The 26,878-nt window shown below is 38.7% G+C and overlaps 1 protein-coding gene across 2 annotated transcripts in view; it reads right to left on the minus strand.

Annotated features, from left to right (window-relative positions):
- Positions 1-7,005: 7,005 nt before the first annotated feature.
- nedd4a (NEDD4 E3 ubiquitin protein ligase a) overlaps positions 7,006-26,878 on the minus strand; it is a 57,834-nt gene continuing 37,961 nt past the window's right edge. For both annotated transcript variants that reach the window (XM_080760701.1, XM_080760700.1), the window contains 16 exons: positions 26,190-26,432; positions 24,531-24,608; positions 24,266-24,320; positions 23,631-23,689; positions 23,387-23,452; positions 21,717-21,946; positions 19,806-19,927; positions 18,895-18,965; positions 17,764-17,859; positions 15,055-15,128; positions 14,893-14,953; positions 14,395-14,454; positions 12,688-12,795; positions 11,882-11,978; positions 10,494-10,566; positions 7,006-9,002 (listed from right to left, as the gene is read on the minus strand). In XM_080760701.1, the coding sequence (XP_080616827.1) occupies positions 8,900-9,002; positions 10,494-10,566; positions 11,882-11,978; positions 12,688-12,795; positions 14,395-14,454; positions 14,893-14,953; positions 15,055-15,128; positions 17,764-17,859; positions 18,895-18,965; positions 19,806-19,927; positions 21,717-21,946; positions 23,387-23,452; positions 23,631-23,689; positions 24,266-24,320; positions 24,531-24,608; positions 26,190-26,432 (1,596 nt within the window). In that variant the 3' untranslated portion in view covers positions 7,006-8,899. The remainder of the gene's footprint in view (positions 9,003-10,493; positions 10,567-11,881; positions 11,979-12,687; positions 12,796-14,394; positions 14,455-14,892; positions 14,954-15,054; positions 15,129-17,763; positions 17,860-18,894; positions 18,966-19,805; positions 19,928-21,716; positions 21,947-23,386; positions 23,453-23,630; positions 23,690-24,265; positions 24,321-24,530; positions 24,609-26,189; positions 26,433-26,878) is intronic.

A 26,878-nucleotide genomic window follows, 5' to 3' on the forward strand; every position in this document is an offset into this window, starting at 1 on the left:
ATTCAAAAAACGATGGGCTATAACCCATGTTTTTTGAAATTTTGAATTTTCTTCAAATCCTCAAAAATGATGAAAAACGGCGTGCTATAGTATGCCGTACGGTAGGGGCTATAGCCCATGTTCAAAAATGATGAAAAATGAGGATAACATTTTTTTCAAAAATTCAAAAAACGATGGGCTATAACCCATGTTTTTTGAAATTTTGAATTTTCTTCAAATCCTCAAAAATGATGAAAAACGGCGTGCTATAGTATGCCGTACGGTAGGGGCTATAGCCCATGTTCACAAATGATGAAAAATGAGGATAACATTTTTTTCAAAAATTCAAAAAACGATGGGCTATAACCCATGTTTTTTGAAATTTTGAATTTTCTTCAAATCCTCAAAAATGATGAAAAACGGCGTGCTATAGTATGCCGTACGGTAGGGGCTATAGCCCATGTTCAAAAATGATGAAAAATGAGGATAACATTTTTTTCAAAAATTCAAAAAACGATGGGCTATAACCCATGTTTTTTGAAAATTTGAATTTTCTTCAAATCCTCAAAAATGATGAAAAACGGCGTGCTATAGTATGCCGTACGGTAGGGGCTATAGCCCATGTTCAAAAATGATGAAAAATTAGGATAACATTTTTTTCAAAAATTCAAAAAACGATGGGCTATAACCCATGTTTTTTGAAATTTTGAATTTTCTTCAAATCCTCAAAAATGATGAAAAACGGCGTGCTATAGTATGCCGTACGGTAGGAGCTATAGCCCATGTTCAAAAATGATGAAAAATGAGGATAACATTTTTTTCAAAAATTCAAAAAACGATGGGCTATAACCCATGTTTTTTGAAATTTTGAATTTTCTTCAAATCCTCAAAAATGATGAAAAACGGCGTGCTATAGTATGCCGTACGGTAGGGGCTATAGCCCATGTTCAAAAATGATGAAAAATGAGGATAACATTTTTTTCAAAAATTCAAAAAACGATGGGCTATAACCCATGTTTTTTGAAATTTTGAATTTTCTTCAAATCCTCAAAAATGATGAAAAACGGCGTGCTATAGTATGCCGTACGGTAGGGGCTATAGCCCATGTTCAAAAATGATGAAAAATGAGGATAACATTTTTTTCAAAAATTCAAAAAACGATGGGCTATAACCCATGTTTTTTGAAAATTTGAATTTTCTTCAAATCCTCAAAAATGATGAAAAACGGCGTGCTATAGTATGCCGTACGGTAGGGGCTATAGCCCATGTTCAAAAATGATGAAAAATGAGGATAACATTTTTTCAAAAATTCAAAAAACGATGGGCTATAACCCATGTTTTTTGAAATTTTGAATTTTCTTCAAATCCTCAAAATTGATGAAAAACGGCGTGCTATAGTATGCCGTACGGTAGGGGCTATAGCCCATGTTCAAAAATGATGAAAAATGAGGATAACATTTTTTTCAAAAATTTAAAAAACGATGGGCTATAACCCATGTTTTTTGAAATTTTGAATTTTCTTCAAATCCTCAAAAATGATGAAAAACGGCGTGCTATAGTATGCCGTACGGTAGGGGCTATAGCCCATGTTCAAAAATGATGAAAAATGAGGATAACATTTTTTTCAAAAATTCAAAAAACGATGGGCTATAACCCATGTTTTTTGAAATTTTGAATTTTCTTCAAATCCTCAAAAATGATGAAAAACGGCGTGCTATAGTATGCCGTACGGTAGGGGCTATATCCCATGTTCAAAAATGATGAAAAATGAGGATAACATTTTTTTCAAAAATTCAAAAAACGATGGGCTATAACCCATGTTTTTTGAAATTTTGAATTTTCTTCAAATCCTCAAAAATGATGAAAAACGGCGTGCTATAGTATGCCGTACGGTAGGGGCTATAGCCCATGTTCAAAAATGATGAAAAATGAGGATAACATTTTTTTCAAAAATTCAAAAAACGATGGGCTATAACCCATGTTTTTTGAAAATTTGAATTTTCTTCAAATCCTCAAAAATGATGAAAAACGGCGTGCTATAGTATGCCGTACGGTAGGGGCTATAGCCCATGTTCAAAAATGATGAAAAATGAGGATAACATTTTTTCAAAAATTCAAAAAACGATGGGCTATAACCCATGTTTTTTGAAATTTTGAATTTTCTTCAAATCCTCAAAATTGATGAAAAACGGCGTGCTATAGTATGCCGTACGGTAGGGGCTATAGCCCATGTTCAAAAATGATGAAAAATGAGGATAACATTTTTTTCAAAAATTCAAAAAACGATGGGCTATAACCCATGTTTTTTGAAATTTTGAATTTTCTTCAAATCCTCAAAAATGATGAAAAACGGCGTGCTATAGTATGCCGTACGGTAGGGGCTATAGCCCATGTTCAAAAATGATGAAAAATGAGGATAACATTTTTTCAAAAATTCAAAAAACGATGGGCTATAACCCATGTTTTTTGAAATTTTGAATTTTCTTCAAATCCTCAAAATTGATGAAAAACGGCGTGCTATAGTATGCCGTACGGTAGGGGCTATAGCCCATGTTCAAAAATGATGAAAAATGAGGATAACATTTTTTTCAAAAATTAAAAAAACGATGGGCTATAACCCATGTTTTTTGAAATTTTGAATTTTCTTCAAATCCTCAAAAATGATGAAAAACGGCGTGCTATAGTATGCCGTACGGTAGGGGCTATAGCCCATGTTCAAAAATGATGAAAAATGAGGATAACATTTTTTTCAAAAATTCAAAAAACGATGGGCTATAACCCATGTTTTTTGAAATTTTGAATTTTCTTCAAATCCTCAAAAATGATGAAAAACGGCGTGCTATAGTATGCCGTACGGTAGGGGCTATATCCCATGTTCAAAAATGATGAAAAATGAGGATAACATTTTTTTCAAAAATTCAAAAAACGATGGGCTATAACCCATGTTTTTTGAAATTTTGAATTTTCTTCAAATCCTCAAAATTGATGAAAAACGGCGTGCTATAGTATGCCGTACGGTAGGGGCTATAGCCCATGTTCAAAAATGATGAAAAATGAGGATAACATTTTTTTCAAAAATTAAAAAAACGATGGGCTATAACCCATGTTTTTTGAAATTTTTAATTTTCTTCAAATCCTCAAAAATGATGAAAAACGGCGTGCTATAGTATGCCGTACGGTAGGGGCTATAGCCCATGTTCAAAAATGATGAAAAATGAGGATAACATTTTTTTCAAAAATTAAAAAAACGATGGGCTATAACCCATGTTTTTTGAAATTTTGAATTTTCTTCAAATCCTCAAAAATGATGAAAAACGGCGTGCTATAGTATGCCGTACGGTAGGGGCTATAGCCCATGTTCAAAAATGATGAAAAATGAGGATAACATTTTTTTCAAAAATTCAAAAAACGATGGGCTATAACCCATGTTTTTTGAAATTTTGAATTTTCTTCAAATCCTCAAAAATGATGAAAAACGGCGTGCTATAGTATGCCGTACGGTAGGGGCTATAGCCCATGTTCAAAAATGATGAAAAATGAGGATAACATTTTTTTCAAAAATTCAAAAAACGATGGGCTATAACCCATGTTTTTTGAAATTTTGAATTTTCTTCAAATCCTCAAAAATGATGAAAAACGGCGTGCTATAGTATGCCGTACGGTAGGGGCTATATCCCATGTTCAAAAATGATGAAAAATGAGGATAACATTTTTTTCAAAAATTCAAAAAACGATGGGCTATAACCCATGTTTTTTGAAATTTTGAATTTTCTTCAAATCCTCAAAAATGATGAAAAACGGCGTGCTATAGTATGCCGTACGGTAGGGGCTATAGCCCATGTTCAAAAATGATGAAAAATGAGGATAACATTTTTTTCAAAAATTCAAAAAACGATGGGCTATAACCCATGTTTTTTGAAATTTTGAATTTTCTTCAAATCCTCAAAAATGATGAAAAACGGCGTGCTATAGTATGCCGTACGGTAGGGGCTATAGCCCATGTTCACAAATGATGAAAAATGAGGATAACATTTTTTTCAAAAATTCAAAAAACGATGGGCTATAACCCATGTTTTTTGAAATTTTGAATTTTCTTCAAATCCTCAAAAATGATGAAAAACGGCGTGCTATAGTATGCCGTACGGTAGGGGCTATAGCCCATGTTCAAAAATGATGAAAAATGAGGATAACATTTTTTTCAAAAATTCAAAAAACGATGGGCTATAACCCATGTTTTTTGAAAATTTGAATTTTCTTCAAATCCTCAAAAATGATGAAAAACGGCGTGCTATAGTATGCCGTACGGTAGGGGCTATAGCCCATGTTCAAAAATGATGAAAAATGAGGATAACATTTTTTCAAAAATTCAAAAAACGATGGGCTATAACCCATGTTTTTTGAAATTTTGAATTTTCTTCAAATCCTCAAAATTGATGAAAAACGGCGTGCTATAGTATGCCGTACGGTAGGGGCTATAGCCCATGTTCAAAAATGATGAAAAATGAGGATAACATTTTTTTCAAAAATTTAAAAAACGATGGGCTATAACCCATGTTTTTTGAAATTTTGAATTTTCTTCAAATCCTCAAAAATGATGAAAAACGGCGTGCTATAGTATGCCGTACGGTAGGGGCTATAGCCCATGTTCAAAAATGATGAAAAATGAGGATAACATTTTTTTCAAAAATTCAAAAAACGATGGGCTATAACCCATGTTTTTTGAAATTTTGAATTTTCTTCAAATCCTCAAAAATGATGAAAAACGGCGTGCTATAGTATGCCGTACGGTAGGGGCTATATCCCATGTTCAAAAATGATGAAAAATGAGGATAACATTTTTTTCAAAAATTCAAAAAACGATGGGCTATAACCCATGTTTTTTGAAATTTTGAATTTTCTTCAAATCCTCAAAAATGATGAAAAACGGCGTGCTATAGTATGCCGTACGGTAGGGGCTATAGCCCATGTTCAAAAATGATGAAAAATGAGGATAACATTTTTTTCAAAAATTCAAAAAACGATGGGCTATAACCCATGTTTTTTGAAAATTTGAATTTTCTTCAAATCCTCAAAAATGATGAAAAACGGCGTGCTATAGTATGCCGTACGGTAGGGGCTATAGCCCATGTTCAAAAATGATGAAAAATGAGGATAACATTTTTTCAAAAATTCAAAAAACGATGGGCTATAACCCATGTTTTTTGAAATTTTGAATTTTCTTCAAATCCTCAAAATTGATGAAAAACGGCGTGCTATAGTATGCCGTACGGTAGGGGCTATAGCCCATGTTCAAAAATGATGAAAAATGAGGATAACATTTTTTTCAAAAATTAAAAAAACGATGGGCTATAACCCATGTTTTTTGAAATTTTGAATTTTCTTCAAATCCTCAAAAATGATGAAAAACGGCGTGCTATAGTATGCCGTACGGTAGGGGCTATAGCCCATGTTCAAAAATGATGAAAAATGAGGATAACATTTTTTTCAAAAATTCAAAAAACGATGGGCTATAACCCATGTTTTTTGAAATTTTGAATTTTCTTCAAATCCTCAAAATTGATGAAAAACGGCGTGCTATAATATGCCGTACGGTAGGGGCTATATCCCATGTTCAAAAATGATGAAAAATGAGGATAACATTTTTTTCAAAAAATCAAAAAACGATGGGCTATAACCCATGTTTTTTGAAATTTTTAATTTTCTTCAAATCCTCAAAAATGATGAAAAACGGCGTGCTATAGTATGGCATGAATTGAACAAAGGGCATTGTTCAATTCATCAAAACATTTAGAGACAAACAAATAGACACTTATATGTAGTTAAAGCAACAGAGTTAAGCAACAGAAACAAACAACAATGGATTCTACAGTGTAAAGACACCAATTTAATTATAAATGTCAATAAAGTTGAATATCTAATAATATCAATTTAAAATGTATTATCCAATACAAATTTCCTTACCATTTTTAATGTTTTAGTTTTGTATTGCTATTTTTATTTGCTAATTGTAGATTGACCTACTTTTTGTTTCTGGCATTCCGCTGCTTGTTATTTTTTATTTTATTTTCATGTGAAGTACTTTGAGTTGCATTTTATGTATGACATGTGCTATATAAATAAAGTTTAATATGTGAAGTACTTTAGTTGTCAAGGAATCGGATGCAGACAGAGTTGAACCCAGGAGCAAAGTCACAACAAACTAGAGTATAATAATAAAGTATTTAATAAAGAATTACGAGATATCTTACACAGGGGAATGCAGGTAGGAATCAGGCATGAATCAGAATGACATCAAAGTCAACACATGAACAGGCAGGACATCTGTGACACAGGTTATGAACTGACAATGAGTGTTTGTACTGAGTCCAGTTTTATAGTGAGCAGGTTGATTGGAGAAGTGTTCACTGCTGGGCTGATGAGGTAGTTGACAGGTGTGTAAATGGAACTGGGTGAACTGGGTGTGCTTGAATGGGATATGGGAGGCCAGTGTGGAGACTGAGGGAGAGACAGAATGTGACAGAGTTGCATTTTATGTATGAAATGTGCTATATAAATAAAGTTTACACCACTGACTGTCCCTCCATATAAAATAAAGGCGAAAGTCACAAAAGAAAATTGATCAGTTACAATTCCAGACTATGAAGAATCATTTAATAAAGGAATACTTCCAGATTCAGTTAGATTAGCTACAATAATTGTGATATTAAAAGTTAAATGCTCGTCATATGACATAACAGAGAGGAATGGGCGGGACCCTCTTTGCCGTGTGTCTTCCAATAATCTCTGTCCCCATTTCCTGTCTACCTACTGTGATCTATCAATAAAGGCAAAAGATATCCTAAAAACTAAATAATAAATCCTATATGTGCCATCACGTCCCAGGTCTCGCACGTGGAAAGCCTGGAGTACATAATAATATGAATCAGTTACAGGTATTGGAAATGGTGGTTGTATACTAATAGTAATAATAAATAGAACATCATAATAATTGAAACCGATACATAAAAGAACAATAATCATTAACACTGGCATTTCAATTTATTTATTTTTAAATACAATATTTAATTGGAGTGTACTTAAAACACCAAATTAACAGTTTTCTTAAATGTATTTCAATTGATGTATAATGCACGTACAAGTGTCATGATTCAATTTAATAAATTCTGCCTTATGGTTTAATAAACAATATTATACTGTATATTTATCAGAACTTCCATTGAAGGTTGAGGACATCTCATGTGTGTGTGTGTGTGTGTGTGTGTGTGTGTGTGTGTGTGTGTACGTGCGTGCGTGTGATTAAATTCTACATTCAATTACAAATGAAGGCCACATAAATTGATTTACATATTGGAGAAAAGAGAATGTGCATATTTTCAGCAATGTTTCATATGTAAACATTTAAAGTTTAACAGATGTGCATTTGAAGCAGATAACACAGACACACAGACACACACACACACACACACACACACACACACACACACACACACACACACACACACACACACACACACACACACACACACACACACATACAGTATATGCATCTTTACAAACATTTGAGCAGTCTGCAGTTGAGATATTTGAGAAGGTCTATACAAAATAAGACTTATCTATATTAACAAAGTGCTTTACTTTATAAAAGCATAAGTATAAAATTGTGTTCTTAGAGACTGACATGAAAAAGCCCATAGTACAACCTGTAAACATACCAGGTAGTGTAAACATATGTTTTACCTTTCATAAAATAAAATAGTTTGTTAAAACATTCTACTGCTTAAGTATAGTCAATATCCTACAAAATTATTAGGCAACACATTTTCACTCATTTTTAGAACAGATTTCCCATCTGTTGACAATTCAAGAGTTACAAATTTAAAGGGTTGCTCTTAAAAATAGAGCACTGTATACTGCTATTAGACACCCATGGTGATCAGTTGGAAAATAAAGGCCATTTTCTTATTGAAAGAGGAGGCGAGATGCACAAGTCTACAATTATGTTTACATGTGTGCAAGAAAAAGGAGAATTCAACATGTGCTATAGCTTTAAGACAAACTGCCTGCAATATCATTTTCTGTGTTACTTAAGAGAATGTTGATGGATATAGTCCATTCTCCTGATACATACATGATTCAGATTGTGCTAACTTATGATTGAAAATGATACTTACTGTTTTTCTTTCAAACTTCAACACCTGAGTTCAAATCTAACTCACACATACTGTATTATGTGTTGAAAAGACAAAGAAAAAAGCATGACAAAAACATTTTAAACGTCTCTGCAAAGAGAAAGATTCGATGCATTCATATACATTTTCCAGCAGTTCCTTATCATTTGATAGAATAGTTTATTTTCTTCATTTTTTTTAGCAGAAATTGGTGCAACTTCAATGTCGTGGGGGCGAATACAACTTTGAGTGACTAAACACAAAAGGCTCATATATTATGGCATAAAAAATTAAAATCTGTAAACTTCTGAAAACGAGGAGCGATTGAACACCTGATGGTCACTCCAGAATGTCATTTTCCCTTATTTCTGTGTCCCATAATCCTGCGTGTATACAGGAAACCAGAGGGAAGGCAAGGCTGTGTGACTACTAGTACTCTACTGTCCCCGTGGCAGGTACGGCCGGTGGCACAGCCTGTGTCACGACCAGCGACACATCCCGTGACAGGCCGCGGCCCGTCTGTCTGAAGCTCGAGCGCACCGTGGTGTGGCTTGTCGACAAGAACTGAGAGCTGTGGGTTCTCACCGGCAAGCCACACCGCGGTGCGACGGAGTATGATTTAGGCATGACAAAGAGCACGTTCCTTCAACATTACAAGTACTACATCTTTGCCCTTTTGGCTTCGGTGCGTTGGCACTCGTAACACTTACAAACTTCTTCTTCTTCTCCGGCGGCCATGCTGTACAAAGCCCCTAATCCACCCCGTCGAAACCCTGTGCGTTCTCGATGGCGATGTGAAGCTTCTCTCTCAGCTCTTCGAAGGACTCGTAGGGGGGAAGGTCCAGTCGATTGAAGCTGAAGATAAAAGTGACGAGTGAGTGAATATGACACAAAACTAAGCAAAGGTGAATTCTGAGCGTTGGATACCACCAGGCCTGGAATTTTGTCATTTTAAGGTGAAGGCCACTGTTGTCAGTGACACATCAGTGACATAATTATAAACGGTTTATTTTGCGAAGAATATATTGGCAAATTACACCGTATTTGTTAGGGTTGTCCCGATCGGATCGGGTGATCGGAAATTGGGGGCCGATCACATCCGGAATCGGATCGGGAGCCAGAAAACGTGATCGGGACATCCCTAGTATCGATACCAGTAAGACGCCTGAGGGCGAGAGGCGACCTTGACCTTGCGTGCACCGGCCATATTATGGAGTGTATCTTGAGTGTACATGGTGTGATGAGGTCAGATCAAGATCAGGAATGTCAGAACAGGTCATATACAGTATGGAGATCTAGGGGGCTGATGTCACACGATGTCACGATGACCTGGGGGCTTGCCTGGGGTGAGCGACGGGGATTTGAGTTAGGTGACGTGACGGAGATTGTGGGTTAGGTGTCAGTTAGGTGTGGGTTAACTATGAAACCTTGTCAAAAAACCTTAGGTTTCGTTTTTGGCTCCCTATCCTGATTGGATGAAAGACGACAAAAACGGGTTAACTGGGGACAGGGACATCATGGTCAGCACATTCTATAGTAGAGAGGATTATCACAAAAAAAAAAAAAAAAAGGTGATATTTGAATTAAGTGAAATCACTGAATATACCTTTAACTGCGACCTCCGGTCACAATTTAAGCTGCGTGCGATTCATATCAGGATTCAAATCAAACCTATATAATCATCAGAATGTCACACAGACACGGGTGCCAAAAAAAACATATTGACGGGAAGATAGCGCTGAGCGGTAAAATCAGCGCTGAGCGGTAAAATCAGCTTGGCGGGGAATCCAGGCCATTGTGCCCCGACCCGTGGGGGCAATGTTTTGAGAGGCACACGGCCAAGCAGAGGGGCAACGAGGAGGACCATGGGCATCGTGGCCGCAGTGAAATTCCTGCCCTGGTGGACCAACCAGTTGAGCACCACTGACATAGAAACAGAGTTTTTTTTTCCAGAAAACTGTCATGATTTAGAAGACATTTGCCTCCCCCTGGCCAGCTGGGGCGCCTGATGGAGGGGGAAAGAACTGGTTCCTTCCACGCGCTACGTCCAACCAGGGAAACTCCCCCCCCTGTCAGGTGTAAAGGAGCAACTTGGACACTCAGGCTTGAAGGAAGCATGAGTTCAAGTCCGTTGCTCTCCCCTTGTCCCCCATATATGGGGACTAGGTTGGTGGAGGGTGTGTAGAGCCCAGGATCACATTAGATCATTGACACAGGGGTGAAAAATGGGTTACAAAATCGTGGGATAAAAAAAAAGAAAAGACATTTGCAGAATATGGTCTCAGGTCTAAAATGGGTTATAACTGTATATGGGTGGATACTGTGCCGTGCACGTGTAGTGCTCACCATGTGTGTGCTCGGGGGAGCTTGTCACGTGTTCCCCACTGTTCGATGGTGAAGAGCTGTGGCCCGTTTGACCCTGGAACGGAAAGCGATCAAAGGCAATTAGAAGGAATCATCTATATCTGTCTCAGATCAACTGGACCTGGAGCTTCTAGATGTCCCGACGACCAACTTGAGGCTTAGAGGGGACCGTGCCTTTTGGGTCGCAGCCCTATAGGCTGTGGAACACCATCCCCTACTCCATTAGAACCCCCCCCCTTCCATTGAAGTTTTTACATCCAGGCTTAAAACCCTGTTTTTTTTTTGCATTTGTTTGCCTGTGATTTTGTTCTTGTTTATTTAAAGATGGAGTGCCGTGATTTTTCCCCACCATAAAACATGATCATCAGGTATTATTATAATATAAGGGGGAAGAACTTTTTCCAAAAAGTGTACAGTATTTGTTAAAATCATGCTTTTATGTGGACACGCCCACCAGTTCATTAAGTATGCCTGGTTTGCCTGGTGGGTGGTGATGGGTGGTGATCCACCTGAACCTGTGCTTTATAAATAAACGTGATTTGATTTGATTTGCTGTCGGGGAGTAACCCAATTTATCAGGAAATGAAAAAACATCCAGCTTAGTTAGGAGGTTTTTGTCAAAGCGCTTTTTAATACTTTTCATTGGTTCAATATTTATTTAACCAACACAGGTGTTCAATAGCACCGATTTATGAAAAAAGTGGGTCACCAATTTCATCCAATCAGGAGAGATTCATAGTAGTTCTATTAGTACTCCAGTTCCACCTCCGTCTGCTCTACCACTACAGATACCGAACATATGAACCTACTGTAAGTAGCCTTGCCGGGCCATGAGGCCCATAGGGGCAGGAGCCTACAGAATCTCCTGTTTCTGTAGCGTGAGGCAGCTTGGTGTACAAGTACACCCCCTGGACATGACGCTAGTATGTCGCAGGGACTTATACCCCCAATCCAACCCTTGATGCGGAGTGTCAAGCAGGGAGGCACTGACTGGGTCCCATTTTTAGAGTCTTTGGTATGACCCCGGCCGGGATCGAACCTCCCGGTCTCAGGGCGGACACTCTAACCACAAGGCCACTGAGCTGGTTATATAAACCTACTGTACACCAGCGAAACACCACTGATGTTCTGCTGACGCTCGGATCGGAACTCCCTCAAGAGTTCCAATTTACAATTTAAGCATTTGGCAGGCACTCTTAATCCAGAGCGATTTGCAGTAAGTAAGAACAACACATGGTAATACATGATCAAATACATAAAAATACATAATCTATGTAATGAAACTATATACACTATAGTGCTTTGAGAACCCCTGAATCATAATATAAATTAGTGGACTACATTATCTTTGCATTTCCAAAACGACTCACCATAGAGTTCAGCAAAGCCATTCATGGGGACCCTCGATGTTCCCGTCACAAACTGCAAAAGGCGAATTCGCTTTTCTGCGTCCATCAGTAATACGGTCTGAAAATGAAAAAAAAACAATAAGCAACATTATGAAGCATTCCTCGCTGGAACTTGACGGATGTGAATTTACCCATTTGTAACTCTGAATGCCCTAATGTAATACACGTGGGAATGTACACTAAAGCCAAACATCTTAACAACTAGGTAACAGTAACTCTGTTAGAAGTTGGCTCTTCTAAATTTGCCGTCGAGTATCACGTGCAGATTTTACTGCAATATACGAAGGTCTGCTGCACAGATCCTGAAAAACAACAGATTTGTCTGGGAAAATACTGTAGTCCGCTCTTGGTACTGTATGTACAATACGTGCGTGCGTGTGTGTGTGACTGTGTGTGTGTGTGTGTGATTCTGCTGAATTGAAAAGGGTGGACCCGGTTGTAAACAAGTGTAATGCTTTATCAATGTGTCGTCCACAGTTAACAGTTTTTGTATTGAGTTGTGCTTGAAATGTACTGTAATTCTGCAAACTTACTCCAATCAATCAATCAATCAATCAATTGTGTGTGTGTGTGTGTGTGTGTGTGTGTGTGTGTGTGTGTGTGTGTGTGTGTGTGTGTTTTTAATTGTAGTGCAGCCAAATGCATAGACACTTTGACGCTTCAAAATTTTCCCATCTTCGAAGTGAACAAGTGACCCTAACACACCATTGATGCTTTGTGTTTGTCAGGGCCTTGAAACTGTACACATGTGAGGAAAGTCATCTTACTTTCCAGAACCACTGGATGACAGGCTGGTTGATGCAGTAGCCGTTCTTGTACTTGGTGTTTTCTCTCCAGTCATTGACGTCCACATCTCCGAGACCACACATCAGCAGCTGCACAGAGCACACACACACACACACACGTTGACTTTGAGACCACACATCAGCAGCTGCACAGAGCACACACACACACATCACACACACACACACAGCATGTTGACTTTTCCCTGAAAAGCGACTGATACCAACTAATTTGGATCTGGCGCCAACTACAGTACGCCATACAACTTCACTAGCTCTAGGACGTTAAAGATGAAGTGCCATGATTTTAATTATGTTCTAATGAAGTACTGTCACCTCGTAAACACATGAAAAACTGGAACAAAAACAAAAATCACAGCACTCCATCTTTAAACTAGAACTGCACTCTGTCGAGTGCCTACTTGCTTGTTGCACACAAGTGCATAAATGGCCTACTAGTGCGCAAGCAGAGCGTGCAAGTACTGTCGACCGCTACAAACTGTCAAATCTCAGCTTCTCTGTGAAAGAACGTTTGAAATATTGAATTATTAGGTTTAGCTATTTGCTACGTACCTAGTTTTTGGAGGTAAAAAGTATGGTAAAAGTTTCTATCTATAAAAGAAGCAAATAAATCATCGATATCTGATGAACAAAAAAGTATATAAATTGAAAAGAAAATATGTTATCACGTATACAGTATAATCATTTAATTATTTATTTTAAATTGTCAATAACATTGCTTTAAATGTACTTAATTTTGGACTATAGTGATATCAATACTAAATCATGGTCACTTTCTGTAAATTAAATTTATGTAATAATATTTTCACATTTGTTAAAATATACATGATCTAAAATACTTCCGTTATCTGTAGTTGGATTTGTGACTTGTTTCGATGGTGATGTATATGTCGATCAGTGTCGGGTGGATTAAAGGAAATGCCTCTATATGTAATTTGTAAATTGATTAGCGGTATACTGTGGTTACTTTGCACCCCGTTTGATGCGTATGTATCGTAGCAGCATATGACGTCAGGGTATAACTGGTATAACTAGCTCTCAATGATGACGTAATAAAGATGTGGATTAAATGACCCAATGCCAGGGTGTAATTGGTTTTCGATGGTGACGTAATGACGATATGTTTTAGTGTCGGGAGGATTACAGGTAATGCCCCTATGTATACATGTATGTAATCTGACACCACTGCCATATCAAGACATACGCATCGAAGCACTGTACGAAAACTATTACTTGCGCACTCTGCGCAAGTAATGACTACTTCTGCTGTTACAGTACCATTGCCTCCACACATCCGCCTTAGTGTTATATTTTATATATTATGTTACAGTGTTTCTTAACATGGGGTCTCTGGGGAGCCCCAAGGCTCCTTGGGGGGGGGGTGTTTCCAGGGGGTCCCCAGCAAATAATTAATTTCACCAGCTAGACTAGAGGCCAGAAGCTTGAATGACTTGTAGAATTCTGTACTTCTAATCTAATCTTCTCTTATGGGGGTTCCTGACACCACATACATATCAATTTGGCGGTCCTTACTCCTTGACATGAATATATTTTACCATAATACGATCATCATTCTCTATAATGATTATAATGATATAATGTTGAAATGTCTGTATTTCACCGAGATGATCCCTGTAGCCTAGATAATCTTTTTAATGTGCAGTGACTCACCTCCAACTCGTTCTCGTCAAAGATCTTGATGAGATCCTGTGGGATCAACTCGTAGAAGCCCTGAGAGCAAGAGGAGAACATGTTATCCAGGCTTCTTTTAGAGGCTACTCCATTGTATGAGTGGTGGTGCACATGCCAGAATTTTTTTTCAAAAAACAGATCTACAAGCTAACGGATTGCGTTGTTGGCTTGTAGATCTGATGCAGTGAGCTTAATGTAGACGGTCTGTTTTCTGCATGCGAAACTATAAATGAAGCGTTAACTAGGCCTCAGACAGCAGCTGTGTGAGAGCAACCCAAATAGAACTCAGTCCTCGTGACTCACTAGGAGTCTGTATTCAGGACACTTAACATTAAATGTGCTGTGATGTTTTATGGTGAAATCAAAACCTTTTCTTTATTTGCAGTAGTCACAGCTATAGCTATAGTGCTATATCCTGCACCACCCCTTATCCCTAAACGTATGGCAATTTTCTAAATAGAAATTACAATTATTTACCTCCTTGAATGCTGTCATCTGCTTCTGTACCCTGTTCACAAACCTCCACTGCATGACAAGACTGTCAAACAAAGACGAGATTAGCGTCAAAACTTACAGGGCAAGGAATCAAACTGAATGACAGTTCATATTTGCACCAGCAGGGGTCCCCACAGTACTTACTGGATATAATCCCTCTTATTTTCATCAGTGACAATGATCTCAGAGCCGCCCGGAGTCAGCTCATGCTGGTGTGTCTAAAGAGGAAGGACAAGTACTTTTTACTTTACTAATACCACAAAGTAAAAGTCCTGTATTTGAAGGTCCCATTTACAGAAGTTTTTTTCTTCTCAGAAATAGCAGATGCTCACAATGCACCACAAAGTGATGTGTTGTGAGCTGGTAGAACTGCTATTTTGAATAGATTAAGTATAACATATGCCATTAAGTGTATGTTTTGTATTAATAACATAATCTGCAAAGTAACTAGTGTAATAACTAAAGCATTCAAATAATTGTGGTGAAGTAAAAAAGTACAATATTTGCCCCTGGAATGTAGTTGAGCAGAATTATTATCAGAAACAGAAACAGAAACACAAAAATGGAAATACTCAAGTCAAGGTAAATTTGTACCGCACTTGTAATTAGTTACTTTTATGCCAAGTATCACCAAACACTATCTGTTGGGTGCTGAAAGGGGAGCTAGTTAACCCATTACAACTGGGAAAGCATCTGTATCATTTTAGATTTGAAATTTTAACTACTAGCCCTTACCCGTTGTGAGATATTTGCCCCCCTTATTTGCCGCGGGGGGTACTGCGCCCGGGCGCATTTTTAATTCACTAATACATTCATTATTAATCATTAATCGAAATCACAAATCGAAAAAAGGGCTCCGTTAAGACCCTCCATATAATTATGGTCCATGCCTGTGTGAAAAGTGGGAGTGATTGGTGCAGGCAATGATGAGATAACGTGCTGTTTCTGACATTCATTCATTCAGACATTCATTCATTCATTCAGACATTGTTAGAATTATAGTATGATTGTTGTGACAGTGTGACCCCACCCTGTCACCGTTCATGTTTTGCTCATTGCATGCCTGTCAGTAGCCCCTCTCGGAACCCTCCGTAAAACTTTTCTGAAATTTGGATGTCGCTTTGCGTAGGGTCCCTGTGCGTTACTGTGTTTTCATATTGAAATGATAGAATGCGGACATAAATATCGTCGTTAACGTCATGTCTGCGCCGTTTGACGGCTTCTTTTCGTTTGAATTATTCTGAATCTGTCAACTATAAGTACCTATACATACCGCTGCGAATTCTCTAGTGTCGCGGAAGCCGTTAAGTTCGACCGATTTGGAAGCTTTGATTCCTGTTTATTGACATCCAATTGTACCGCCTCCCGCTGCGGGGTTGGCTTGTGCCGGCTACGTTCCTGCCTCTGATCTGCTCTGTCATAGCTATAGCGCCACTAGCTAGCCAGATAGGCGGTACAATGAAGTGTCAATAAACAAGGAAGGAAAAGAAGAATCAAAGCGACCAAATCGGTCAAACATAGATTAAAAATACTTAACGGCTTCCTCGCCACAGGAGATATTCGCAGCGGTATTTATAGGTACTTAATGTTAACACATTCAGAAGCCCTCAAACGAAAAAAAAAAAGCAGTCAAAGAGCTAAGAAGGACGTATCCGAAGGTATTTACGTTTATTTATGTGTGCGTACCCGGTGGCAGGGTGGAGGTGGAATAGGACCCAATGCTATCTGGGTCACAAAAATGTCAGAAACTTCATTGGGTTCTGCTTGTAGGGCTAGCCTGTCAGTAGCGCGTACTGGTTGGGTATGGACAAACGAAACAAACAAATCCCCATCAGCTCTCGGTATATCTCTGTTCGGCCGTCAAACCTGTTCAACGGGTTCTGTGGCTTTAAATAGGTGGAAGCACAGCTGAGCACTAATATGGGCCAAACCAACTCCTGTCTGTGGATAGGGAGGATTGACACAGAGGGACACTGGACTCTAAAAACTAGGACCGTAGAAAACTATAGACTTGAGAAAGAAAAGATCTACAAGCTTAAATTAATTGAAATGTGTTTTGTGCCAAACCCAAGCAGATTTGACATGTTGTGGATCATGTTAACCCCTATCAATTGGTCCTGTCTGGTGGGAGGGGCCATGGGGGGTATATAGTGTAGCTGCAGAGAATTGGTATTCCAGTCAGTCTGCTGTCTCTGAGGAGGTGATGTTTTGATTCATTTTTATAACTATGGTTGAAATGCATTTTTGGATCCAGATCTGTTGATTTATTATAATGGTGATTTATAATACTCATAATATATTATATAATAGTGGTTGATTTGATGATTTACTTTATATTGATTTAATGTATGTATATTATGTACTGTTTACAGATATTTCGGTCGTCTCTGTATTTGGTTATGTCACTTATATGCACTTGGGGAAAATAAACCTTGTTAACTGCGTTGCCTTGCCATCTCTGATGTTTATTGGGTCACCTGAGACAGGGTTGTGACAATTATTTTATACTTTGGATATTCAAATAAAGCAGATATTCAAAGTCATAGTGAGTCACTTCATGCCACGCTATGACCTTGTATATCTATTTTAGATTTTTAATTATGAAAATCCGAATTAAGTCATGAAGTCTATCTGTGTGTGTTTAAAGCAAACAGAACAAAACAGTTTAAGATGGGACCACCCATCTTGGGTCAACTACCCATAAAATACCAATGTCGGGGTCCTTGAAATGAAAAGGTATAAGCACCATGATATAGCAGCATTATGTTTTTCAGACAAAACGTTTAGAACATTTAAACCAAGACATTTTGTAGAATGGGCCTCAGGTCTGAATGGGTTTTAAGAGACACCAACCTGTCCAAACAGCTCCTCGTCGATGGTGAACCTCAGGTCCAGGTCTGTCGGGTCGTTGTCTAGGATCCACTTCAAGGAGTTGAAATACTCACTGTCCTGGAGACACATTACACAACCTTTACTCACTGTCCTGGAGACACATTACACAAACTTTAATCACTGTCCTGGAGACACATTACACAAACTTTACTCACTGTCCTGGAGACACATTACACAACCTTTACTCACTGTCCTGGAGACACATTACACAAACTTTACTCACTGTCCTGGAGACACATTACACAACCTTTACTCACTGTCCTGGAGACACATTACACAACCTTTAATCACTGTCCTGGAGACACATTACACAACCTTTACTCACTGTCCTGGAGACAAATTACACAACCTTTAATCACTGTCCTGGAGACACATTACACAACCTTTACTCACTGTCCTGGAGACACATTACACAAACTTTACTCACTGTCCTGGAGACACATTACACAACCTTTACTCACTGTCCTGGAGACACATTACACAAACTTTACTCACTGTCCTGGAGACACATTACACAACCTTTACTCACTGTCCTGGAGACACATTACACAAACTTTACTCACTGTCCTGGAGACACATTACACAACCTTTACTCACTGTCCTGGAGACACATTACACAACCTTTACTCACTGTCCTGGAGACACATTACACAACCTTTAATCACTGTCCTGGAGACACATTACACAACCTTTAATCACTGTCCTGGAGACAAATTACACAACCTTTACAACCACATAAAAATATTATGAAAGAGTATGAAAGATCAGACCGGTCTTGATCCCATGATCATAGAGATACTGTGTACCGATTTGCGTTAGGGTAAGAAATATTACATAAATGCCTATTTTTCTAACTGTGTATATGGTTTGTTGCATAGAAGTGTATATTTGTATGTCTTTAAATGTTCTGATGAATTGAAAATGGAGGACCCTTATGTAAACGAGTCTTTTCTGGTTTTATCCTTAGCAGATTTTGTATTGACCTGTACTTTTGTTGAACTGTACCCATTCTACAAACTGTTAAATCAATCAAAAAAAGTGTTTTAACTAATTGCCCAAAATAGGGAGAGTTAATAGACGGGTATGACTCACCACAGACTCCATGTCCTGGAGATTGATGGCTTTCTGCAGCATCATCTTGTAGAACGGCCGGATGAAGAAGGCTTTGAGAGAGAGAGAGACACACACACCCATCATTATGAGATATTACAGGTACAACTTTCTAATGACAACAGAGCACCTAATGCCAAACCCATACCCCCCTGAGCAGTATTCATTTTGTTAACTAAGACTGAAGACTAAGTCGACTAAGGTTTTTTAGTCTAAAGTTTTTTGATATTTAGACTAAAACTACACTAGGACTAAATGGTGCGTTATTCTGAAAAGGTTAACACTCTCCCTGAGCACTTGGGGGGCACAGGGGTACAGTATTTGGCGGTGTAGCATGGCATAGCTTATAAATGCTTCCCCTTGCTACCAAAAGTATGCATAATCATAATGTGTATTTGGGTTTTCAACCATTTTCACTTCAAGGAGCCACGGTTCGATATGCAATAAATGTTCCATGTCAGAAATGTACATATGTATCCATAAAAGACAACCCTGCTCCGTTTAAAAACACAAAAAACATTTGTACGGAGCATACATTTTGAAGTTGCGAGCCTTTTTAATTGATTTACTGTACAAATTGGCTCAGCACCAACATAGGGAGGAAATTAGCCGATCTACAAGGTTACATCGCGCCTCGTTGCGATGCTTTGTGAGCTTTCAGATTGGCTGCTTTTGTGGCGACAAGCGATAGATACATCAGAGTTCAATGAGTATCCAGCAGGAGACACATTGTTAGAAGTAAGAGTAAGTACATTTACTCAAGTACTGTACTTAAGTACAATTTTGAGGTATTTTTCTTTACTTTTATTTTACTTATTACTTTGTATTACTTTAGTAATAAAAAAAGAGTACTTCTGTGTACTCTCGTTTACAGAAAGCCTACGCAGTCTCACCATCCAGTAGTTTTCCATGGTACACAGCCATGCCAGCCACGCGGCCAATGAACTTGAAGTAGGACAGGTGGTCCTCGTTACATAAGCCTGAGTTGGGGTTGATCTGCAGCGTGTAGTTGTCCCTGAAACACACAAACACACACATGACCTTTATAACTTTATGAATGAAGCCATGTTCCCTTTAGCTCAGTGGTTTTCAACCTTTTTCATTTCAAGGCCCATTATTTATTTGGCATGTCAGCCACGCACCACCATTTGATGAGATTTACCGGACATTTACTGTCTACCACTGCTGAAAGGCAGCTGCAGTTAACCCATATAGTTAGTTTTCTGAAAAACCTATGTCTCTATGTCAGTGGTGCTGGAGAAAATAGGGGAGCTACAAGCCAACAACGCATCGCATCATCATGACACATTGTGAGCTTTTAGATCGGCTATTTCAGCGCGCATGCGCGCGACAATCTTATACATAAATGGCCCCAAAACTGTGGAATGCACTTCCCGTTGCAATCAGAACTGCAGCATCACTCCCAATCTTCCGCCCTAGTCTGAAAACCCACCTTTTCAGACTACATCATGGCCCATAGCACTTACCTTAGATAGCACTTTTTAGACTTAGATGGCATTTGAAACAGACTTATAGCATGTCATGTAGACCAGGGGTTCCCAAACTTTTTTGGACCAGGTACCCCTTTTGGGGTAGATATTTTTCCAGGTACCCCCTCATCCTCGCAACACGGATAACAAATAAATGTATACGTCTAAATGTAGACGTCTAAATGTAGACGTCTAAATGTGTACGTCTAAATGTGTACGTCTAAATGTAGACGTCTAAATGTAGACGTCTAAATGTGTACGTCTTCTCTTATGGGGGGTCCCTGGCATATCTTTTCAAATGGGGGTCCACGGGCTAAGTAGTGTCAATTTGGGGGTCCTTGACATGAAAAAGTTTGGGAACCACTGCTTTAACCCTCTAGCACCCAGGGTTGCTTTTTAGCAACAAATTTATTTTAATTAATTACTAAATTATTATTTTTTTTTTCTGTTCTTTTTTCACCTGAATGTCATCAGTGATGTTCATTGCAATGCCAATTCAATGGCATTAGTCATGATATTTGCATATGAATACCCCCCACAGAGGCTGAAATTCACACAAATAAAAAATGTTTGGACTCAATTTTGAACATTTTTTAACCTAAAACTTTTGACCTTTACCCTAATAAAAGTAGGTAAAATAATTGTAACATATGTTTTTTTGTGATCATTAGAATGTCTAGAACATGTTTTATTCATTATTGTGAAAGATATCCCCCAAATGTAAATTATTAATTTATTATATTATTATATAATTATTATATAATTATTATAAATTTTTCATCAAACTTTATTTTTTTATTTTTTTTAACATCTTTTTTAGTGTCAGTGCTAGTAGTACAAAGTAGTAGTAAGGTTGAAATCTATTTTTTGCAAGTAGAAATTAATGCGGGTGTTAGAGGGTTAAACACTTTAGCACTTTATGAACATGAACAAAATAGATGGGTCCCCCCTGGAACTCCCTCAGGTACCCCTGGGGGTCCCCACTTTGGGAACCACTGATGTAGACAGCACAATAATTACATTGTATGTAGTCATAGCACTTCATAGTACATATGTACAGCATAGTATAGTATATATGTATAGTGTCATTATGTTCTAGTTATGTTCGTAGCTTACGCATGTTTCATGATAAATGCATTTTATATATGTGATATTCCAATGCTTTTTTTGTAAATCGCTCTGGATTAATGCCTAAATTGCCTAATGTGTAAATTGAAGTAGGGCATTAATTTACAAAAAACCCATGAAAAGGATTAAATACAGAGATACAAGTCTCTGCCTGACGATATGCATAGATTATACATGTGGACTCACGTGGCAGAGTATTCAAACAGCCCATAGTAAGGGTTGAACATCTCCTTGGAGATGAGGAAGAACCACTCCCTGGCTATGCCTCCGTAGTCCAGGCCTTTCTCGCCCTCGAACTCCACCCACAGGCGAGCCTTCAGGAAGTCTGCCCTCTTCACGGCCAGGATGCGTCGGTACGAGTCCTCCAGCACCGCGCTGCGCCTCAGCTTCATCTCGAAGCGGTTGGGGATGTCGGCCTGAACGGGAAATAAAGAACATTCCCAGCACTCATTGATTGTATGTCCTTTTTGTATGAATTTATTTTTTACCTCTGACGTGGATGACGAACGCGTTTCGGGCCTGTGTGGCCTTCGTCAGCGTTATGACAAGATAACAGGAAGTGAGGTCTTAATATATGTGAGATACAATCATCAATAATTAAAGACAGGTGTCACCTGTTGTCATCTTACAGTATCAAAGACTAATTATGGTACCGAGACAGGATAAACAACCATATGAGTCTAAATAGAAATATAGTAAAATATGAATACATCACAATGAGCTATCATACTAAATATGGGGCCGGCCCCTAAAGTGTCTGGGAAGTTAATAATAGACAAAACAATGCTAAACTCACACCTTGAGTCTACGCTTTTAAAACTCATTAGAAATATATAAAGACAATAAATATAGAAAACATTAAATATAAATATAAAGAAGAGAGACCATTGGAATCCAGACCAACCCTGAACGGGAAGCACACGTGTATGGTAAGACCAGCTGTGTGTATCGGTCTGGCTGATCTATACGGTATACGGGTATATACCATTGCTATTGGCAATTATGCTGCCCCAATGTGTCCCAATTTTGTTTGTTTTTGAACAACGTTTCGACCCACAGCAGGTCTTCTTCATACCTGAAGAAGACCAGGCTATTTGAAATTGATTGACCTCAATAGGCCTCGTTCAATTTACCACAGATGAACTGTTCCTGGTGCCATATCTTTTGAATTAAAACGGCATGAAACACAGTCTAAAGAGAACACAAAATCCATTGCCGACAATAAATAAAATAACAACGGGAGCGGGATGGGATTTGGGAGTCATTTTGAGTGGGATTAAAAAAATGTCACTGGTCCGGGACTGGGACAGGATGGGGGTTTTTTTTCTGTGGGAGTGGGATGTGACAAGAGTGAAAATCCACTCCCGTGTCACTGTCAGTCTCTACTGTCTATACAACAGCAGCAGTACATCAATGTTGCCAGTAGAGGGCCGTGTGACTCCACATAAATATTATATTTGTGAGATGAGATGAAGCTGTAATACTTTGTTTACAGACTTAACCCATTTAGGCCTTTTAAAAAAAAGGTATTTTTTTTCTGAAAAACCTCATGTTTCTATATCAGTGGTTCTCAATATTTCATGTGAAGGACCCCAAAAAATTGATGTAATATGCCGCTGACCCCCATCTGAGAATATGTTGTTCCAGGGACAGTTAAAAACAGTTAAAAACTGAAACTCTGAAAGAACACATATTCAAAGATTTGCGCCACATTTTCACGATTTTTCAAAAATAGCAGAGTTCATAGCTTGTAGATCTGCTATTTTGTCAACAGCTCAGGCATAACATAATGCTATAAACACCAAAAGTGGTTCCCGCCCCAAAATGGGTTTTAATGTAATGTATGGAACACTTACCGGCTTCTTAAGCTTCTTACGGAAGTATTCATATTTCTGCTTGTAGTCTCTGGAATAAGGCACAGCCTGGAATTGACCAAAAAACAAAAAAGTACATGACAAGAATTCAATCATTAGTAAGCCGGTGAAGCTTAGTCTATTACAGAAAATGAGCAACAAATTGTAAACTGGATTAAAAAAACCAAAATTCATGCGTGTGTGAAACAAATAATTATGAATCAAGACAGATTAAATCTGTACTCACTGGTCCGGTTATAGCAGAGTTCTGTAATCTGGGGTCTTCCCATTGTGTGGTCCTGGTATCTGTGCAACATTAAGTCATCAGGTTATTCATTGATGTTAAAGCAATATGTCCTTCACCACTACATACTGTGCAAGACATGGACAAGCTCTACTCTAACTCTACTGTGCCATTGCATATTATCACTGTTGGGCAGAAAGCTTGAATATTTCCCACGCAATTTCAGAAGGTTTTCTGAAACTTTCTGAAACTTTTACATGTCAAGGACCCCCAAAAGGATGTATTTGGCCACTGACCCATGTCTCATGTATTTAATTTTTTATTCCAGGGACCCTGAGCAAATATTTGAGTAAATTAATTCAAGATTTGTTGTTTTTTTTGTGTCCCTGGAACAAAATATTTTCAGATGGGGGTCTGCGGCCAAATACAGATAATTCTGTGGGTCCTTGACATGAAAAAACAAATTTGAGCACCACTGAAAACGTTCCAGAAAACTGACGGGATTTAGAAGGCATTCTGTAGAATCTAATAACTACTACTGGATCCACTGGAAAACATGCTTTTCCCCCCCCTCCATTTCCTGAAAAGTGGACGTTTTGGACATAGTGTAAGGAGGACAACAATGGAATCATACGTACTGTGATCAATGTAAAATATCCTCCCGTCACTGTGGACCCTCTCCTCCCAACCGGCCTGCAGGGAAGATCAGCATGAAATGTGAAACTCAAACAAAAGATGATGGTTTTACCTTTCATGTTCTATTGACATTTATACTGTATTACAGTTCCAAAGAATCAGGGTCAGGTCAAGACATGTATGTCTTTAGCTCGTTAGCTGGAGGTATATCAGACTTACTGCTGAGTAAGGTTTTTTTTAATAATTGATCTCTATGTGGGTTCTTACCGGCATGGGCCCGAGGTCCGCCGGGTCAAGTGAAGGTCTCTTCCTCATGTGCACGGGAATCTTTAACCTGGGATCTTCCTGTTTGGGAAAAACAAGAGTCATGAAATAAAACCTTTTAGTTCTATAGTTTGAAACTTTTTGACCTGGGAACGATGTCTGCAAATGTCTTCTAAATCCTGACAGTTTTCTTGAAAAAGCTATGTTTTTCTATGTCAGTCGTTCTCAAACACTTTCATGTCACTTTTCACGATTCTTAAAAAAATACCAGACCTACAAGCTCGTAGATCTGCTATCCCCAAAATGGGTTAATCTAGTTAAACCCTAATAAAGTTGTTTTTATTCTGTTATTATTTACAAGGAATGATTTTATTGACGAAGTAGGAAATGGTGCGATGACTCGGGAGGAAACAATCTATAGAATAAAATCTAATTATAATATTGAAATCTATAAGAGCTCACAGCGAGGATAGTGGATCCAATCCATGAGCAACGGATACAGTATGACATGGTAAAAAAGTTAACCCATTTAGGCCTGACTTCGAAATATATATTTTTAAGTATTCTGAAAGATTTGTGCCGCATTTTCACGATTTTTCTACGCCACTCGGTGGCACGCTATGAGCTTGTAGATCTGCTATTTTTTAATAGCTAAAGTATAACATAATGCTTAGTTAAAACACCAAAAGGGGTTCCCGTACAGAATGGGTTATAGCTTAGAAGCTTGTAAATTGTCTAGTCTTTGCTTCATTTAAAAAGAATGTTGAACATTTTTGAAAATGTAAACCCATTAAAACCGAGAAAGCATCAGTGTCATTTTAGATTTGTAGCAAATATCATGTATAGCAAGTAAAAGAAAAACACCACCACCAAAACAGTGGTCACCTCATCACCGAATTTGACCGAAAACCAGTGTATGGATAGGCCTTTAAAACCCATTTTGGGCCGGGAACCCCTTTTGGTGTTTTAAAGCATTATGTTATAATTTAGCTATTGAAAAACAGCAGATCTACAAGCTCATAGCGCGCCACAGAGTGGCACGCTACGAGCTTGTAGGGCTGCTATTTTTGAAAAATCATGAAAATGTGGCACAATTTTGGAAAATATATACTTTCAGAGCGAACGTTTTTAACTCAAATCTTTGCTTCTGGGAGGGGTTCCTGGAACAACATATATTTTCAGATGGGGGTTTCGGTGGTCAAATCCAGATATTTTTGGGGGTCTTGACATGAGATAGTTTGAGAACCACTGACATAGAAACATAGGGTTTTTCAGAAAACTGTCAGGATTTAGAAGACATTTGTAGAATCGAGCTCAGGTCTAAATGGGTTAACCCATTTTGGGCGGGAACCCCTTTTTGTGTTAGCATTATGTTATAATTTAGCTATTGAAATATAGCAGATCTACAAGCTCATAGCGTGCCACCGAGTGGCGCGCTACGAGCTTGTAGGTCTGCTATTTCTGAAAAATCGCAGACACTTTTAGAATCTGATCTCAGGTCAGAATGGGTTAAATAATGAAACTGTCAGGATGTAATAGACATTTTTAGAATCTGATCTCAGGTCAGAATGGGTTTAAGGGTCCAAACACTGGGATCGGGGGGTTGGATCGATGAACCGGGACGGAACGTTGGTCAACGTATATAAAGACGTTCCTCCTCACCCAGCTAGTGGTCTTTGTGATGTGGTCTATGAAGAAGGGTCTTCCGTTGGGAGCGCTGCGGACCTCCCAGCCGGCGGGCATCACGCCGACCGCCTCGTACGGGGCCTCGGCGGGGGGGCCTGGAGAGTGCAGCGGGGACACGGGGGGGTGCAGCGGGGACATGGGGGGGTGGTGGTACGTGGTGGGGCTCTGGGACAGAACCACCTCCGCCGCCGCCGCCGCAGCAGCGGCCTCCGACGTGATCTGAACACCAAGAACACGACGACGACACGTAAGCATAAACGTGCGACTGAAACCCGAAACAATGTTTTAAGACTACATTATTTAAACATGAATCGTTTCTGTCGGGTGGAAAACTGTTCCTCTTTTTGACGATTCAGGGTTAAAATTCTAACGCAGCAAAAGCAGCAGCTTTGTTGACGAACCATGATTAAGCACTAAGAGAGAGAGAGAGAGAGAGAGAAAGAAGCCAAATTCCAATACCCCAAATCTCGGCCACTCGCTCACTCACTCACACTCGCTCACTCCAGCATGGTTGTGTTACAGTGAAATTGGTGACCTGCTGAAATATGTGACGATCGTGTAGACGTCACATAATAATGTCAGTGTATGAATGTAAATCGCTGCAGTTCGTTCATTAGCAGAGTTCAACCTGACGGTTTTCAAGGCCACGTTTTTAAAGACCTCCA

Source organism: Protomyctophum bolini (genome assembly GCF_963924005.1).
Source record: "Protomyctophum bolini genome assembly, chromosome: 1".
Taxonomy (NCBI): Eukaryota; Metazoa; Chordata; class Actinopteri; order Myctophiformes; family Myctophidae; genus Protomyctophum; species Protomyctophum bolini.